The 15,479-nt window shown below is 35.6% G+C and overlaps 2 protein-coding genes and 1 pseudogene across 3 annotated transcripts in view; 2 read left to right on the top strand and 1 right to left on the bottom strand.

Moving 5' to 3' along the window:
• Atg13 (Autophagy-related 13) overlaps nucleotides 1-553 on the top strand; it is a 35,416-nt gene extending 34,863 nt beyond the window's left edge. Inside the window, exon 7 of the mRNA XM_077445941.1 lies at nucleotides 409-553. The gene's annotated coding sequence lies outside the window, so the exon portion shown is untranslated. The remainder of the gene's footprint in view (nucleotides 1-408) is intronic.
• Nucleotides 554-6,207: 5,654 nt separating this feature from the next.
• Nucleotides 6,208-12,137, top strand: LOC143922618 (lipase member H-like). Its single transcript, XM_077445947.1, has 7 exons — nucleotides 6,208-7,176; nucleotides 7,249-7,334; nucleotides 7,403-7,576; nucleotides 9,551-9,683; nucleotides 9,765-9,885; nucleotides 11,490-11,687; nucleotides 11,795-12,137. Exons 1-7 carry the CDS (start codon nucleotides 7,107-7,109, stop codon nucleotides 11,973-11,975), a joined length of 963 nt encoding a protein of 320 aa, XP_077302073.1. The 5' UTR covers nucleotides 6,208-7,106; the 3' UTR covers nucleotides 11,976-12,137.
• Nucleotides 12,025-14,947, bottom strand: LOC143922612 (type II inositol 1,4,5-trisphosphate 5-phosphatase pseudogene; annotated as a pseudogene). The gene has a single exon (XR_013261600.1). The product of XR_013261600.1 is annotated as a type II inositol 1,4,5-trisphosphate 5-phosphatase pseudogene (transcript).
• Nucleotides 14,948-15,479: the final 532 nt, after the last annotated feature.

Below are 15,479 nucleotides of genomic sequence, written 5' to 3'. Positions count from 1 at the left end.
ATGCGAATGATCGGTGTTTTGATGCCGATGTTGTGGATTTGAATGTATTGATTCAGCGTTTTCCAAATTTCATGTATCGGATAGCTTTATCGTATGTATTTCAAATTCCAGATTATATTTCTTGTCATGTTCTAGAATTTCGTCTTGAAGCGAAGCACACGTATCATAAATGTGTACGTAAGTAAAATCTATAATAGATTGAGATCGGGTGAAAAGAATGTGGGGGGCTCGTAGGGTTTCAATAATTGAAATCAAAACTATGTATGTTTGAATAAATTGACACTTTGTAGATTTGTTTGAATATCATGTTGAAAGAAATTTAAAATTCATTTTCATTGTAACTGGTATGCATATCATAAATTGATAATAAATAAATATGTATAATAAAAATTAATAATTCTTGTGTAGGTTTGACGCCCCCCCCATTGTCCCCAAATTTGGAAAGCGCTGTGATTGATCGTTACATATTGAGTAATAAGTTTAAGAACTGTATTAATGCTGTAACACTTTTTGTAAATTTTTCATACTTCATAACAATTAAAAATTTTGAATGAAACATTGTTTGCCTTTATTAAATTTTTCACAATTAAATCCTATCATATGATACCTATTTTTAAACATTTATTGTATTTGTAAGCAGGCGCGGCTCGTGCATAGGAACTGCGGTGCTGCAGCACCCCCAGAAAAAATACAAGAAAATCACATTTGTATACATTTACAACTTGTGAATATAATTTAAATAAGAATGATTAGATATTTGACACAATCATTATTAATGAGTATGTCAAATATATCTAAATACAAGTTGTAAATGCGATTTTTTTGTAATTTTTTTGGGGATGCTGCAGCGCTGCATTTCCCATGCACGAGCCGCTCCTGTGTGTAAGTACAAAATGTGATTAAAAAAGGTTAATTAGTTGATATATGTAGTAGAGAATCCTCACAGATGAAACTGTTCAGGACCACTGTTGGGATGAAGATCAAACACGTGCGTTTTCAGGCATGTTGTTTATTAAGACGATACGTGCAGAGACTTGAACCGCGCGGAGCACAGGTCCGACTGCGACTAACCGTTACATCTCTACCCCTTTTCACTTCCTTCTCACAATGAGTCGTAACATACCCTTTCTCAGCCATAGCTCATACATCAGCCTTTCGTTCAATTCCAACCCTACATATATATATACATATATATATATATATATATATATATATATATATATATATATATATATATATATATATATATATTTATTTATATCCAATTATTTTTTTAAACCCTCCCCATCCCGTTCACGAATTTATATTATAAAAAGTAAATGGATCAGAAAATTGCTATAAATATAGTATTTTTGTTTTAAATTGACATGTTTGTAATGGACTAAATTTTTTATTGTCTTTATATATGTACATATAAATGTAAGATTTGCAGTAGCGAAATGTTTGATATAATTATGTTTTTCCTCTAAATTGTGTGTGAATTTAAAAAGATACATATTTATGTTGCGAACTTTTTTATAGACCTCTATTGGTGTATATGAATTACAATGAGCAACAAAATTCATTGTCATATTCGAATTCAATGGGGGCAAAGTTAGTAAATATCGAGTAGTCTCTGCTTCGGTATTTTTTTTTGTCGCTCAGTTTTATTGATTAATAATAAAAATAATCACAATGTATGCGAGCCGAAAATGAAATTATTTTCAAAAATGTGCATGATGTGAATAACCAGTTGTTTTAGATTTTTTTTCAAACTTGGAATTTCATAATATGCATGTGATGATAGTTAAACATTCCGTGTTCTTCTATTCTAGTCTTTATCAACGAGTTAAAATTTGTAGGTATCATTTTGTCAATGCGCCCAATTTACAAGCTTTCTTTTTAATTGTTGTATTTATGATTTACAGTTGATAAGACAATAGTAGTATTTAGTTTTAACACTATTTTGGCCGCTGATAGCGAGCGAAAAAAAAAAAGCTGATTTTGAGATTTCTATGAAATTTGATTTTACTCTTATATGTAGCGATATTCTCAGTACAAAAGTTTATTGAACGATGATGATAAGGATCATAAGGATATTAAAACAGGACAAACTATGAATTTGTACTACGTGTTTATTGAAATATTGAAATTATTTGCGAAATGTATAAAAATGGGGAAAAACGTGTTGGCTGCATTTTTGTCGTGTTTCACTTGTTTTGAAGCGATTTTCAACCTGTGAATTTTATTATATGTTGTAAATAAGCTATTCTATTGATAAACATAAAGAAATATATAATTATTTACGTTAATAATTTGTTACTCCACATTTATTTTTTATAACTACCCGAATTCTTCTGGGCATGGAATCAAACGTGCTGTTCTTCAAGATCGATTTATTACTGCTTCTAAAATCAGGGATGAGGTCTACGCTTCAACATCCACAGCAGTACATACCCGTACGATCCAAAGGAAGCTGAATAAATTAGGGTTTAGAGCGATTAAATTCGCGAAAAAGCCACTCCTGGCGGTTTCAATAAAGAAAAAGCGGTTGAAATGGGTCAAGGACAAGAAGAATTGGATCACAATTTTGAATCACGTTTTCGTTTATGACGAAAACGTGATTCAGAATTGTGTCATCGGCCACAAACGATTGACGCAAACGTGATACAAAATTATATAAGCAGACTGATACAGTTCGCGCAGTTGTAAATCATATACATATGTACCAGCGGCCACTAAGCGTTGTGCACCCAACATGATACAAATATGAGTCAGCGGCCGCCATCATGTTAATATTTGTTTTTAATCAGCCAAGAATTTAAGATGATTTTTTGGCTACATCAGGGTATTCTTAAATTAATCCTAAATGAAATCTGAATTATCTTTCAAATTAGAATACATCTCTATGGAGTTAATTTAATTTTTTGATCATGTTTCATTTTGTCTATGAAACGGTTACTTTTTGTATTATATATAATCATAGCGAAAGGAAGTCATTTTATTTTTATTCATTTTTAAACACCACAAAAAATAAAATTCATTCCATTGACCATTGTTCAAATATTGATACATAATGATAATTGTTTTTAAACGACATATTATATTTTATGTAAAATAATGGAAGTCAATATCGCAAATACAATCTGAAAATATGGTTATTTCGTAATTGTATCCGGTTCGAAATAAAATTTAGTGTTATTGTTACCGTAGACTAGGTTGTAGTTGATTTTACTTCCAAAATGGTGAGGGTATATGAGCTTGCGTTTTGTTTAACGTTGATGAAAATCTGTGGTAAGTCATTGCACTGATCTTTATTGTTCTCTTTGAGACCTTTCAAATGCAACGTTTTTAAATTGGCAAGTGTAGAATCGGCACCCAATGCTTCGCCGAAGCAGTGCTATGTTCATTTAGGATGCTTGGATACTAACAATTCTTGGTATTCTCCCAATCGTCCTTTCAACCCTGCAACGAGCTCGCGTGAGTTGATTAATACTACCTTTCAACTCTACACAACCTTAACGAAGGTATTGCATCGAGACTGACATTCTATCAATTCATTTCGATACTGTTAACTGTTTAACCTTTTTCTTTTTTAGAGAGACGGTGAAGATGTGTTTTTGGATTATGAAACGTTCAACTCCAAAAACTTTTTTGAGAAGGCGGAGTATAACTTTTTCATAGTTCACGGATTTTTGAGTTGGGGAAAAGCAGACTGGATATTAGTAATTATGTTTCTATACTAGAAATTCAGATATTTTGAATTTGCAAATAAGAAAAAAAGATTTAACTGATGCATTTGAGATTCTTTTATATGCTATCATCAGCATCTAAACTCCTCAATGGTACTAAACAGATTAATTAATACATTTGGAAGGTTATCTTTGCTGATCCTACAAATATGTCTAAAGCTTCGGTTATCATTTGCACTGTAGTTTAGTCTTCATAGTTTGGATATTATCTTCATAAACTGAATATGACGGTTGTCACTGCCAGCTATCGTCTTTGATTTTCTTTCAACCTTCATTAATTTAACTATGGCAGCTGCTGCCTCACATTTGTATCATGTTGGGTGCACAACGCTTACTGGCCGCTAATACATATGTATATGATTCACGACTGCGCGAACCGTTTCAGTCCGCTGATATATGTTTGTATCACGTTTGATACAAAATTGCATCATTGGCCACAAACGATTGACGAAAACGTGATACAAAAATATATCAGTGGACTGAAACAGTTTGTGCAGTCGTGAATCATATATGCATCAGCGGCCAGTAAGCGTTGTGCATCCAACATGATGATACAAATGTGAGTCAGCAGCCATCATAGTGTTAAATTGATAAATCCATGGTTTTCTTATTACAATTTTCTCTATAAATATTCGTAAAAGAAGCAGGGTTATAATGTCAGGGTTTTTCCAACTCAATTTAACTAAGAATATACATAAGTATGTATATATTAGGCCCTAATACATAAGTACATGCTAATAATTAGGGAGTCCAATTTCCAGTAATTTTCATTTACCGGCAAATTACCGGATTTTTCAATCAAAAATAAATGCTTTTTTTGTACTAAATATATTTGACCAAAAGCGAATACACATAATTTTATTATATACAAAGATATATTGCATAAAAAAATGTATGAGTGGTAATGAGTTTTTTATAAATGGAAATTATACATTTTTCTATTTGTCATTTAAGAAAATAGTGGCGAAGAAAATATAATGTATTCACACTTTGTCCAATAGTTATAATCTAATTATTTCAGTCTTATTTTATATTAAAAATGTCCTTTCTCACAATGTTTTTATTTTTTTTCTGGGCAAATTCCTTTTCCAAACTGATTTCAGTTTTATTTCTAATGGCTAACTGAAGCCTTTCTTTTACTGATAACACATTTAGTCGTAGATGAAACTATTGCAATATCATCATCAGAATCTGAAGCTGATTGATTTATTACATCTTCCTTGAAAATAATTTCTACCATTATTTTCATTAATTTCTTTTTTTTCTCCTGGATGAAGCACTGGGTTGGACCAGTGTTCACAGCAAATAAAATAAAGGAGAGGAATGTGATAAAATGCAGCGAATATGTTTTGTTGTTTTAGCGGTAGATGTAATAACTTAGACGTAAATTACCAAACTATTATTCGGCCATTTACCGGTCATGACCTTCCTAGTATGTAGGTATATATGTATGTACTTTAAATTTAATCAAATCCATATTCACAAATGCAAATATAATTTCAAACTGACACCATTTGTAATTATTAGATAAAACAAGTTAGCAAAAGTTAATCACAAATATAGCATTGAACGATGTATGCCGAGTAACATTTTTTTTGCCCTGAACTTAAATTTAATCGATCACAGGAAATTAAAGATGAACTGCTCAACATTTATAAAGAAAAAACCAATGTTTTTTCGGTCGACTGGTCGGGTCACGGCGTAGACTACGCCCAGACGGCAGCAAACGCCCGAGTCGTCGGTTTAGAAATAGCCAAGTTTATCAACTCCATTTTGATAGACAAATTCAAAGTGAACATGAGCACCATACATCTCATCGGACACAGCCTTGGAGCCCACGTCGCTGGCTATGTCGGCGAACAGGTTCCCAATCTATACAGAATCACAGGTTTCATTTCCAAAATACATACAAAAATATACATTATAATACAATCCAAGCGCCATCACTGTTTGCGCAAATCATTATGAACGATCGTTAAACTATACATTGCAAATACAATATACTGCTGATAATATCGGTGACATTGTCCCCTGATGATGAGCCATGTTTCTTTAATAGAATTCTAAGAAGAGTACCCATTGTGCATTTTTCTTTACTACTTTTATTCATGGATCTTGCTCAATAGTATAATCAGTGACGTCCAGATACTATGTGCATAGTTTAAAATGCTACCCTTTTAAGAGATTTCATAATTATAATATTCTTCTTCCCCTTAATGGCTTGTCTGCATCTGGACGTTGGCGACCACCTCGTTGATATGGCTCGGAACAGTCTTCGGTGCTCATATCGGTCCATATGCGCATGTTTCAAAGCCAAGACAACTTCTTCCTGCCAATCCAATTTCTACCTTATTTTTTTCCCATGGTTAACAAACGGAGAAATTCGTATTTTGGACCCCGTATCATGTGTTCGAGGTACTTCATCTTTCTCTGCTTGATGACAGAAATAAGTTCTCTGCCTCCCTATCATGCTGAGGACAGCTTCATTTGTGATATTTTTGGTTCATGGGATCTTCAGCATACGCCTATAGACCCTCATCTCAAAAGTTTCGATGCGGCTGCGATTTTAATATTAAACCCTCCGATAATATCATAGACGGTTTAATATTAATAGGGGTTGGAGGCGTGATATATGACTTGTATTTTAAAAACATTATATGTAAAATATGAGTCAACATAATTTTAAGATTAGAATATCAAAATAAAATATCTTAATTCAATTGAATAATAAAAAAGAAGCATGCAGAAATCTATTGTAGAATATGAGCTCAATGGGTCACTGTACGAAGAAGAGTATCTTCAAAAGCTATAGAGCTTTTCATATCTTCATATAAGTTGTGTTATTAAAATATATCTATCACTTATTTAATTTCTAGTGTAAATAAATATGTATCATCATAAGGAAAAGATTATTGAGTTCGACTTTCAAAAATGTGTAGTCATATGTTGGTAACATGATTCATTCCAGATATTAGTCAAAGGAGTGCAGGACAATTTGACTCTAAAGCCATTAATCAATGATGTTATCGCCATTAAAAACTTACTCTTTGATGTTTTTTCGTCGAACAGAGGGGAATGAGATTCTTTCCAAGAATTTTATTTATCGCTAACTTCATTTAAAATAAATTTTATTCTGCTAGAATTTGTTGCCTGTAGGAGTTGCCTTACCTAAAAGACTTCACTGATCACAATCACTTCATAAATCGAATTTACAAGTGCCATCGGTTAGCCACCGCTAACCTTGATTCAATTTGAACTATTGAAAAAAGAAATACAGTGATGGGATTTGGACTTATGTAGTATATTTTATTTTGATACGGATACTACAATATAATTACTACAGGACTAGATCCAGCCGGGTTGCATTTTGCCGGAATGCCGTCTTATGTCCGATTAGATCCGACAGATGCACAATTTGTCGATGTCATCCATACAGACACGCAAGGTACCGATGAGACATGTACGTCGAGAACAAGTAAGATATGTGATTGAAAGTATTATATAAACACTATTTCAGGATACGGCACGAATCGTCCGATGGGGCATGTGGATTTTTATGCAAACGGCGAAGGGGAACAGCCGGGATGCGGCGCTCTGAATATGGTAAGTTCCATCTGGTATAGATAATGAGACTTGTGTTCGGTCTGGATTTGTACGATGCTCGATTGCAGTTTCCACAACTGTTGAATCAAGGCATGAACGCAACTCTCCAAGAGGCGGGGACTTGCTCTCACAGCCGATCGCATCAGTACTTTATCGAATCGCTTCAAACTTACAACAAATCGTCGAGAGCCTTCTGCAAAGTCGTCGCGTATCAGTGTCCCAACTACCGAGAAGTCGCCGAGGTAAATATAATCAATTACAGGTAGTCCTCGACTTACGACGGTTCGCACTTACGACCGAAAAAAAATAATATATTTTTTATTTTATCAATTAATTATTTTTCAAAAATTGATTGATAAATCTCAAGCGGATGTGAGTTATGAAAACGGGGAATTCTCTTTCGGAAGAAATGAAACATCGCAGTAGTTTTAAAAATTAAGTTATGACTCATTCCTTTGGGATTCGTCACCAGTCCCAAACTCATAATGTTGTTACTGTTTGTTACATAACTGTTCGTTATTGTTTTAGGATGTTTATTTTCTCAATTTCGTGTTGATTAGTGCTCAAATTTTTATTTATAAGAACATTTATAATGTGTGATCAAGAAACGGGATAATGACTGATAAAGACTTGTTAAAAAAAAGAGAAAGGTGATAGACTTAGAAATGAAGCTTGAAGTGATAAAACAATATGATAGTGGTAAAAAAGTGATGGACTTGGCAAATAATTTGAAATTGTCACATTCAACGGTCTCCACTATTTTTAAAGATAAAGAAAAAATTCGTAAAGCCGTTAAAGGGTCCTTGTCAATCAAATCTAAAATAATAAATAAAAAAAGACTCGGACCCATTCAACAAATGGAAAAATTACTAGTGATTTGGATCGATGACAAGATTGAAAAGCGAATTCCATTGCGTCTCTTAAAGTTCATTATTTAAAAATTACATTTGCGCAAGGCCTTGAAGCAATAGAAGAAGGAAAAACTTTTCAAGAATTTTGGAAAAATTATAATATCCTTCATGCTATAAGAAATATAGATAAGGGATGGAAAGAAGTTACTTCAGCATCTATGTACGGAATATGGAAAAAACTCACCAATCGACTTGAACCCGTTTCTCTTTCCATATACGAAAAAGGAAAAAATGTCGAGGATATTACTAACCTAATCGTACAATTTAGTGAACGTCTACAATTTGACGTAGATAACGAAGACATCAACCAACTTCTATAAAATGATTCAGAAGATCTAAACAATGCAGAATTATTAGATCTTGAAACTCAAATGGTTGCAGAAGAGGATATTGATGAAAATTAATCAATCACATCTGCGGAACCACTGAAAAAATTTGTATTGAAAGAAATGGCTGCTGCTTTTAATTTAATTAATCAAGGAATACAAAAGTTTGAAATGATGGACCCAGACAGTGAAAGATTTTCAAATGTGAACCGCAGGATTCAAGAAAATCTCGCATGCTACCAAGAAATATATAGAGAAAAAAAACAGGATACTGTTCAATCAAAATTAGACACATCTTTTCAAAAAAACTAATTTTTGGGTGTGACCAGTTTTAGTGTGATGGGTGATCACTAGAGGTAGGATAGTCACAGTGCTATCCATTGTTCGGCAAACCTTTAACAATGCATTTACAACTTTTGAACAATACACGGCCCCCTCAGGCTCCGGTGACTAGTGATCACGTGTGACCGATCTAGAGCGACCGGTTGTCCTGTGACCAGTTCACATTTGACTAGTAATCACCGAACCGGTGATTGCCACATCACCTATTAGTGTTAGGTCGACACTATTAATTAGCGATAAGTACACTGTCGGTAGCCCTCTATTTATACAAATTTATATACTATATTAAGGTGGGGAGCGGCCATAATAGTATGAAGATTGTACAGATAATTTTAATGTCAATGTTTTGAAAGAATATTGTAATACTGTGTTTCTGTTTTTAATTAATAAATATTTATGTACGTAGTATAGTTATGTGATAACGAATTTAAATTCGACTTAGTACAGTAAATATACATATCTACTACACATATGTATATATATATGTAGAAATTAACGAATCGATAAGTTTTTCTTATGAATGTGACGAATTTGAGCAAGTTCGGTTACTGGGTTTTTAATCGGTACACTAGCAATCACATATGTGTATACCGCGGATTGTTTATCTGCAGTTTTACCATTTTATTAAAATTTTCAGGGTAAATGCATTAACAATTGCAACCCGAATCAAGAAGGAAAGTGCATGTTCATTGGTCTCGGAGCGAGGCAAATCGCCAATCAAAAAAATGTCATTATGTATTTTAAAACCTCCAACATGAGACCATATTGTCGTGAGTAAATTCAAGTGAGTATTAAACATATGATCACCGTGGCTGATTAGTGAATAATTTTTTTTTATTTGTAAATTTCAGTGTCGCCGTATCGAACTTATATAGACGTTGGGGCGACCTCATCACCGGTTCTGTATACTGTTATATTTTTGACAATTTATGATTCAAAGGGTGCAGCGACCACTTGGACTTATAATGACGGGTATTGTTTACGAATCTTACCATCCGCTGACCACTGGATGCAAGAATTTTCCAAATTTGTCCCATTTCTGTATATCTTGCATAGCTTCCAACTCCTCTGACGTCCTCTAAATTTTTCTTGGCTCATTTTTCTAACCTTTTGCATATACATGTGTAGATACGTACATACTTGAATACCATTTGAACACTTTACGGATCAAAAATTTTACGCTATGTAACGAAAACACAACGGAGAATCAACAACCATAGCAATGCATATGTATAATACGTAGATTTTCGTCGCACAATATAACATGTTTACTGTATCATTCAATGATCCATTTGTCTAATTTTGTGCTTCTTCAGGCTTTGCTTGGTTCATTTTTACATATTACATATCTCCTTTACGTTTCACTTACGATTACAATTCAGGAAAAAATTTGCCTGTTATCCGATCGTTTTCATACTTTGCCATATTGCTCATTTTGGTCATCAATATAAGTAAATGTATCCTCCGCCATTACAATGGTGCAAAAATATCGTGTAAAACGCGTTTGAAATTTGAATTTCTGAAAAGTGCCTGACGTTTATCCAGTTTTTAGTTTTAAATATAGATGGCGGTAGTAAAATAAAATTATTGGTATTTTTATTCAAAACAATAATTTTATATACAAATTATAGAAGAGGTATGTTTTTAAAAAACTATTTTTTATAATATAATTATGATTGAAAATCATTTCACGTTGCATACATATGTATAGGTATAAAGCGTTTTCTCAATGCCAAATATATCTTTAATCTTTATATAACTAACCAAATTACAAATAAAGAAATTGAAAGCGATTTTCATTAAAAAAATTACTCATTGCGCATTTTTATTTATTTAATTTGTATATGTACGTACATATTTTAAATGAAAACATAATTGTGTTATCTAATTATTTGCGTAATAATTTCGCTGTATTTGATTTAGGTATAATAATATTATAGTCATTATGGGTACTGAATACACTTTTATGTAAAATCAATGTTTACACGTTGCGACTTATTTGTATATAAAATTATATTGATTCATATTATATCTTACTTTATGCAATTTTTATCTATTTATGTCATGTTTTATTTATATTCTGTTAAGGAGAGCGTTGAGCTAAGCGATTTTAAGAAACACTAGAGCAGGCATTGGGTCATCACGTGCACAAATAAGTCATGTGATGACCCGGGGGTCATCTCATTTTACAAGTGACCGAAGTTAAGAGATTTTAACTCAATAAAATTTATCTTATAATCCACTAAAAGACTCTTTACATTAAATGAAAATACCTACTGACCCAAAATATCTTCTTAACAGTCACATTTTGGTTAATTTTGACCCGTAGTCAATAAAGGCTGCCGACGCCTGCACTAGAGTCTAATTATATTCACTTGCTCACTTCGTCTATACCTTATCTTGTTCATATGTAATTTACATCCACGTCTTGTGATCTCTTCTCGTTATTTCTAAGTCTTTTAAATTTCATATGACTTAATATTGATTTCCCCCCACCTTTGCATGCATCCAGTCTTAAATATAAAACTAATTACAATCTTACAAACATGTAACATCACTTTTTTACTTGTTTTTAGTCATCCCATGCCCGTACAATCACGTGTCCTCATTTCCACATTAGTGTTTTCATCGTTGGTTTTATCCTCGTCGGAATTGAGCACAGTTAATCTGCATTGGAACAGTAGATTTTATCCTTTCGGACTGTTGAGAAAGACGTTTGTCAATGGGTTCATACGAGTCAAGAGCATTGAACTGACAACAATAGATGGAAAAAGGTACGCTTTTAAATCGAAAAATTCGCTAAACTAATAATGTATGTATACTTTGTAAGCAGATTCAATACTTTAATTTGGAATCCTGGTATGAAATTTTGGATTTTTAGAATAATGCTCTGCCCCAGAGGCGGTGAAATCAGTGTAGATGTGTACGAGTACGAAAAAGTTATGTTTCATCGCGATGCATGCAACAAAGGCAAAAATGCATCAGCAACGGAAGCTTCGACAAATGTTGCGGTACAAACCAGCACCAACGTGACGAATCTCACCAACGATACTAAACAATGATTGGGATTATGATCATCACATGAGAAATGAAACACGTGCAATTCATATTAAATATATTTATTTTTCAAAATAGATGTATAAATTCAGATTATATAATAACTAATCAACACTAATAGGAATACTTTATAAATTTGGTATAAATATAAAAATGGTTCGTTACTTATATAAATATTTTTATTGAAAAACTCATTGTACTCTTATATGTATACAGATTGGGACGGAAACAAACAAGATTATTATAACTCGGCCAACGTCCATTGAAATGTTTCCGCACTACATTCTAGACTATATACCCCTAATGTCCTAATATAATATTAGAAAATAAATATAAAAAAGTTTCTATAAGAAACAAAATTTTCGTGCATAAATCGAGGGATTTGTTTATAACATAATTAATGGTAACGAATATTTCTTCAATTCAGATGAAACTAATCATTGAATACCATATGGGTTTGATTGTTGACTAAGAAGTGATGTACAAACATGGCTTTTTTTCTATCGTATATCGATTTGGATTTATGTTGGGGCGGGTCTCTCAGAAATATCGCGCCAAAGAGGCTGGCCAAGGTTTTCGAGTCGGTGCCGTTCTCGCTGCTGTGGTTCAAGACTTCTTGTAAAAAGCTGCACAGGTACAGGAAGACGGCTTTCTTTGGCGCGGGCAGCTCTGCAATGATCTGCTTGCACAGCTGATAGTTGGACGAGGCGTTAAGGCACGCGTAGTGGTAATTGTACGGAATGATCGGCTCCAAAGTGCTTTCTAGTAGCATCATCAGCGCTTCAGTTATGGAATGTATGGAGCCAGGCAGCTCATCGAGCGATCCGTTGTCGAGCCAGTCGCGAACGCCCAGCAGCTCGCAATGCCGGCCCGGCAGTTTGAAGAGATTCGGCTCATCCAGACCATTCGCATAAATGTGATTGACTAGGAAATACACCTCCTTTGGTATGAAGTATGGATTTTCTTGATTCTGGACTTCTGTTTCTATTAACCTTTGGTAGTGGACTTCTCGTACGGGCGACTTCAAGTGGATTAAGGTTTCTATGGACGTGCCGAAGCAGCTCTTTTGGTATGTGCCGTTTACTGTAATGAATATGTCCTTGCCGCCGTCCAGATGCAGCACGAGGATGTCGTAGAGCTTGTCTTCGCCCGAGTTGAACTTGTACGCAGACTTTTTGTGGATGAAGACTTCGAGTCTCACGTCGCACTTCTCGCCGGGATTCAAGCATTTGGTGTACGGTTCTATGTTCAACCAGTCCTTGCAGTATGTAGACTCTTCAAGCTTTTTGATGAATTCAAACTGGACCGGCACCTGGCCAGTGTTGGCGATGCACACCTCTTGCGTTTGCGGCTCTAGATATTTGACGTTGTCAAAGATTATCTCGGTTGGCTCGACGGTGACGTGCGGCAGGTATTCGTTCTCCAGTTTATCAAACTTTTTGATCACCTCTTCGTGAACTTTGCGGTATTTCTTCAAATCGATGACTTTCACTTGTGAGATAAAGAGCGCGCTCACCGGTTTGTGGTCGCTGATGTTCAGTTTGGGATGGCTCTGGTAAGACAGCTGCTTGATATCCTCACCTTTCCAAAATATTCGATCGCACCAAGCGGGCGCTCTGGCTTTTTCGCTGGTATCCCAATTGTCAGTTCCTGGATCGTATTTATACGTCGGTTGGAAGGTTATAGGACCTTCGATGAATCCGCTCAACACGTTTTTGGCCTCGTATTGAGTCTTCAGCTGATCGGCATTCAAAACTGCCTTTACATTATTCTTCAGTAGCAGCTCTTTAACGGTGACGTGATTCATATTGGTGATTCTGTAATTTAAATCGCCGAGCCAGAATATTTGATTGTGATCCTTTATGGTTTTGTTGGGGGATATTCTTGAAAAGCGGGTCCTGTTGCATATGTCGTGATAGTCTTGATTGCGCCTTTCGTACTCTTCGACGTGTGCCGCAAGATGCGTGTTCACAAAGCAGAACGAAGTGTTGTGAAGTTCAAATCGAATGGAGACTCCTCCTTTGTTGCCCATCTTGCCCATGATTCCCGTACCGACGGTGTCATAAGCAACGTTTTTAATATGATCTACGTGTTGCCTCTGAGCGTATATTATCAGCATCATGCCGACGAGTCGGACCAATTCGACTTTGTGATATTTGGCTCTGGTGTCCAATCCGGCGTTGACAGCGTCCAGCCATTCGTTCTCCCTGATGGTGAAGTCGAACAGAAGCGCCTCCTTTGACAGATCCAACTCTTGAAAGCCGACAGCGTAGATGTCCGGTGGGGATGAATCTATGGTAAGCCAAGTCTTCAGCGACGCTGTCGGCGGTTGCCCGTTGATATTATAAGTGCCGACGAATATCTTGAACGACTGTGTGTCCGTGAAGTCGTGCTCTTTCAACGACATTCGGTATTTTATCTGGCTGTCTCTGATAGCTGAAGTTGTGACGCCTTGGGCGATTTGCTGACGTGAGACTACTATGTCGGGGCTCTCCATCTCGGCTGACGACAGGCCGTTCTTCTTGGAGCCGGTGTATTTGTGCAACCAGGCAAACTCCTGTTGGCGCGCTTCTGGGGACTTCACCGCAACGTCGATGGCTCTGAAGAGCTCGTCGATGAACTCGGCTGTGGGTTTGCCGTGTTTTAATTCGAATTTCAGTTTGAGCTTCTTGGCGGAGACGGTGACGTAGAGGAGGCATTCGGTGTCGGAGCTGGCGTCGTCTATTTCGCATTTGAAACTCGAGTCGACGGGGACCACCCTCTCGATGGAGAGGTCTGAGAATGATGCCGGCGAGGACGACATGCAGAGTAACACGAAGAGGGCATAGTCATCGTTGAAGGAGACCAGCGCTAAGACGTGTTCTCGAGGAAGCCATTCAGCTCCAACGAGGGCTGCATCTCCCAATAATGCAGCCACTCGTTCTCCGCTGGCGAATTTAGCTGCAACTGCAGCAGCCACACTCTCGCTCACGTTCATCGCGAACAACTGACAGATAACAACTGACGTTTCTCGCTCGGCGCTGCCAGTACTAATATTTTAATATGTCAATTTGTTACAAGACTATTTTTAAAAGATAATTAATTATATTTAACACTTTGAGACCCGCTCATATTTGCATTAAACCTAGCCGCATATTTTTCAAGAAATTTGCAATTTTTTTTTGTGATGACGAGGTAAGGTCTGTTCATACGGTAATTGGACTATTCGTCACATTGGGGTAGTCACAAAGACAATTTTTGTCATGAAAATCGCGAATACACAATATTTGGGACTCAAGTTCTCGTTACTATGATAGTTATCGTTAGTATGATGGACTTTTCGGCTGCCAGATGTTCCGTTATAGAGATTTTAGTGACTTTGTGACCAGTTATCACCGAACCGTTCATACCTATCCAGCACGACCCGTATCATGCAGGTGTCATGCAAGTGCGGATAGTATTCTTTGATACATTCTATATGGACGCGCATGAATGCGTAAATGCGCATGCGCGAATGGAGTATGAATACG

This window comes from Arctopsyche grandis, chromosome 2 (assembly GCF_051622035.1).
Source record: "Arctopsyche grandis isolate Sample6627 chromosome 2, ASM5162203v2, whole genome shotgun sequence".
NCBI lineage: Eukaryota > Metazoa > Arthropoda > Insecta > Trichoptera > Hydropsychidae > Arctopsyche > Arctopsyche grandis.
This window is presented reverse-complemented; position numbering and strand designations above follow the sequence as displayed.